We start from the raw sequence: 3,877 nt of genomic DNA, 5'->3' as shown, positions 1-3,877 counted from the left end.
CCCCACTTTCCTCCCCGCAGTGGACTCAACACATAGTCAGATATCTGAGACTCCTCGCCGGTTAAACAGGACCTTCAGAGACTCTGAACTGACGCCCTGTCCCGTCCGAGCGGAACTGTGACAGCCTCTCTGATAGGACAAAAGTTTCCAGCGTCAGCCAATCCGCGCACAGCACTGAACCCTCTCGACCAATCAGAGCGAGGAGCGCTGACGGGTACCGAGAGGAGCTCCGCTACTTTTGACGCTCTGCTCTCACTTTGAACCGGTGTCAACAAACAACAACAACAACAATATCTTCCTCCAGCTTCACCGACATTTCCAATACCTCCTTATTCTGGCGATTTAAACCGAGGAAACTACTTTTTAACATCCAGAAAAATCCAATTTTCTCCTTTTTTTTCGGAGGCTGACCTCCAGGAAAGCTTCATCTCAGGCGGAGAAAACGCGATTTCAACGCCGATTTTGCTGCTTCAAACTCGGTGTTGGAGCTGCAGCCTCCCCGGCAGGAGGAGCTCCCTGAAGGCACCGCGGTGCTGGAGGTACTGAGTGCGTTGGCGGGGTCAATCCCCAGGATGATGCGACCCACGCTGGCTCAGAACTACCCCCGCAGTGGCTTCCCACTGGAAGGTAAAAGGCATCACATTTACCCAAAGGAAGCCCTGGATGTTCAGAGAAGATGTTTATTTCAGAGCAAAAGTCACTGTCAGGCTGCTTTCATTTAACCATTTCACTTTCTCTCTACATCTTGGATTAGAAAAACTAACTTTTTGCAGTTATGGTTGTACAAGTTTCGTAGGATTACATTTTTGTCGCTGAACTGACATATTTTGGCTATTTATCCTTTTATTTTTAAGCCAGAGACTTGTTTGTTCGACACAAAAATAAAACTGTGTGCAGTTATAGGTCTATAACGAATTATAGAATTACTTTTCACCAGCTGAACTGAGATATTGTGTATCATTTCTCCAGGCCACATTTGTGGAGCCACATGCTTTCTTTCCACAACTGTGCTAAGAAACACGGGACTCTAAAGTTTTATAGAGTTACTTCTCAGCAGCCAAACTCACCATTTTGTTTCTATTATGTTTAGGATACTTTTATGACCTCGCCTTAGAAACCCAAACTTTGTTCAGTTACAGGACTGAAACATCCAGCAGCTGAACTGACACATTGTTATGTAGCCTATGTATTGCTTTTAGGCCGCTTAAAAAACACGAACTTTGTGCAAAAATTACATGTTTTTGCGGTATTTATTTTATATTGCTCTTGCAGCCTATCGTCTTACATTTCTTGTTTAGCAACAAACTTCCGTGCAGCCTTTATAAATAATTAGGCTAGCCTATTAACAATATTGCATACAATAAAAACGTATTTAATGGAACCATTCATGTCATAATGGTGCGTAAAAATGTGCGTAAAAAACACATTTATTATCAGCTGTTTGGGAGCAGTTAAAAAACACAATGCTTAATTCTTTATTATGTTGTTATATTGAAGGTCAGTTGAAGCTCCTCTGTGGCCAGCATGGTGACACCAAAAACAACTTTAATGGGATCATATTATGATAATATGTTCTTGCGTAAAATGTAATTTATTATCAGCTCATCAGCATTTTAAGAGCTGCTAAAAACACACGGCTTCAGTCTATATGATATGATGGTAGATAAGGGGCTTTTTGAAGTCCAATAACATCATGTTCTCATCACCAAAGTGACCCTCACCTCTCGTATTTTTTATTTTATTTAAACATGTAGTGTCTACCCCGTTGGGTCAAGGCCGTGTGAACCAGCTCGGAGGAGTTTTTATAAACGGCAGACCTTTGCCCAACCACATCCGACATAAGATCGTGGAGATGGCGCACCACGGAGTCCGGCCGTGCGTAATCTCCCGGCAGCTGCGCGTCTCTCACGGCTGCGTCTCCAAGATCCTGTGCCGATACCAGGAGACCGGCTCCATCCGGCCCGGGGCCATCGGGGGCAGCAAGCCCAAGGTATAGAGAATATACATGTGCCATGAATCCATGTGAAATCCTTACATTATTGTCAAAAATCCATTAACGTGTTTTTTTTTGGAGACATTGCACGCGTTGTGCCCCCAGGGCCACAACAAAGTGACTAAACTGTGCCACTTGTCTGACCTTTTGAAGCAGGGGACCACGCCGGACGTAGACAAGAGAATAGAAGATTACAAGCGGGAAAACCCGGGTATGTTTAGCTGGGAGATTCGGGATAAATTACTGAAGGATGGGATATGTGACCGCAACACCGTGCCTTCAGGTAAAGAAGGGCAGACATGTAATAATCAAAAATATCACCATCAAATCACAATATTAAGATGAAGCCTGGTCAAAAATTCATTCATTCATTTATAAGCTTTATTGGTATTATATATTTTACTTCATTTTATGTTCGACATACAAAATTAACTTTGACCATATTATGATACAGGCAGTTGAACTTTTGTTCCTATATATTTTGCACTAAATAACAATTAGGAGAGGATTAAGTTAAACAACTCAAAACAAAACTCAAATCTTCACATATATTTCAGACTAATGGCCTATTTGCTGTCATATATTAGAGCGGTGCCAATTAACAGTGAGTATTTTTGGAGAAAAAAACAATAGACATTTTGCTGATTTCCACTTAATGAACATTATTATTGAAACAAACATTATATTACTTCATATAATTTAGTAAAAAAATGACTTTTACCATTTTATTATACAGCCTAAACGAACATTTTAATGTATTTTTACCTTTTAAAAATGTAACAATTAATAGGCTAAAGTTATAAAAACACACATTCTTTAAACAAAAATACCATTACTTAAGTGTTTTAACTTTTTTAGTGACTTATCCCAACTTCTACACTGTTATTTATTTCAAGGTGCAAATTATCACTGTTTTCCAACAACAACAAAAACGACATTTGTAATTTCCACGTTTTGACCGGTTTTACGCAGTGAGCTCCATCAGTCGCACCATGCGGAGTAAGTTCGGGGGGAAAGGCGACGAGGAGGAGGATGAGGAGGAGCTGGAGAGGAAGGAGCTGGAGGAGAGCGACCGGAGGGCCAAACACAGCATCGAGGGCATCTTAGGAGACAGATGTGAGTGAAATCTCCTCTTATTGCTGCTAAAGTGGAAGACAAAGTGACCCTTATCTCCCTGAACATCAGTGAGCTCACACACACATCGGGTCGGATCAGATATGGTGCAGTGAGTCCACGAGGGAGGGTTTTTATTATGATTTTTACTGCTAATCTGCGGTGCTTTTTGGAGTGAAAATGTACCATATGAGTCTATATTCTCTAAATGTGCGGATTTGATTACAGAAGATAGTGCTCTTGTTTCCCTCCTGCAGACATGTGTGAAGCTGCGACCTGTTGATGGTTACAGCCGGCTGTAAAGCAGAGTTTATTTGCTCGTGTAACTGCAGGGCTCTCTGTGGAGTTTTAGCATGCTGTAAAGTTGTAGGATGGGGGTGGAGTGTGTGTGTGTGTGTGTGTGTGTGTGTGTGTGTGTGTGTGTGTGTGTGTGTGTGTGTGTGTGTGTCGTCCTTTGTTAGGAATTCTTTATCGACCATATCTCTCCCGCTAATGCTTTTCCCATGAGGCCTCACCGTAAATCAAGCAGCAGGTGATGGTGAGGGCGAAGTGTGTTTTCTGTGTGTGTGTGTGTGTGTGTGTGTGTGTGTGTGTGTGTGTGTGTGTGTGTGTGTGTGTGTGTGTGTGTGTGTGTGTGTGTGTGTGTGTGTGTGTGTGTGTGTGTGTTCAGCAGTGTGCATGAAGTCTGCATATGCACATTCTATAGAAAAAAACTTGTATTCTTGTCGATTACATTACCAACTCGGTGCAGCGTTATAAATCGCTCCATTA

The 3,877-nt window shown here is 42.0% G+C and overlaps 1 protein-coding gene across 2 annotated transcripts; it reads left to right on the top strand.

Moving 5' to 3' along the window:
- The first annotated feature begins 279 nt into the window (after positions 1–279).
- LOC104949548 (paired box protein Pax-3-like) lies at positions 280–3,117 on the top strand. Of its 2 annotated transcripts, none has more exons than XM_010775920.1 (4): positions 280–627; positions 1,755–1,990; positions 2,147–2,204; positions 2,966–3,117. In XM_010775920.1, exons 1-4 carry the CDS (start codon positions 573–575, stop codon positions 3,115–3,117), a joined length of 501 nt encoding a protein of 166 aa, XP_010774222.1. In that variant the 5' UTR covers positions 280–572. The 2 variants fall into 2 exon arrangements, with proteins under 2 accessions (XP_010774222.1, XP_010774221.1); XM_010775919.1 differs by having other exon boundaries at positions 2,147–2,276.
- The last annotated feature ends 760 nt before the right edge of the window (positions 3,118–3,877 follow it).

This window comes from Notothenia coriiceps, unplaced genomic scaffold, assembly GCF_000735185.1.
Source record: "Notothenia coriiceps isolate Sejong01 unplaced genomic scaffold, NC01 NC01_scaffold00016457, whole genome shotgun sequence".
NCBI classification, from domain to species: Eukaryota; Metazoa; Chordata; class Actinopteri; order Perciformes; family Nototheniidae; genus Notothenia; species Notothenia coriiceps.
This window is presented reverse-complemented; position numbering and strand designations above follow the sequence as displayed.

What these genes read in the sequence shown, in the direction of transcription:
- LOC104949548 (XM_010775919.1), top strand. Translation starts at nt 573, where the DNA reads ATGATGCGACCCACGCTGGCTCAGAACTACCCCCGCAGTGGCTTCCCA. An exon ending in CAGTGGCTTCCCACTGGAAG is followed by an intron (nt 628 to 1,754) that starts GTAAAAGGCATC and finishes TTAAACATGTAG; the next exon opens with TGTCTACCCCGTTGGGTCAA. An exon ending in TCGGGGGCAGCAAGCCCAAG is followed by an intron (nt 1,991 to 2,146) that starts GTATAGAGAATA and finishes GACCTTTTGAAG; the next exon opens with CAGGGGACCACGCCGGACGT.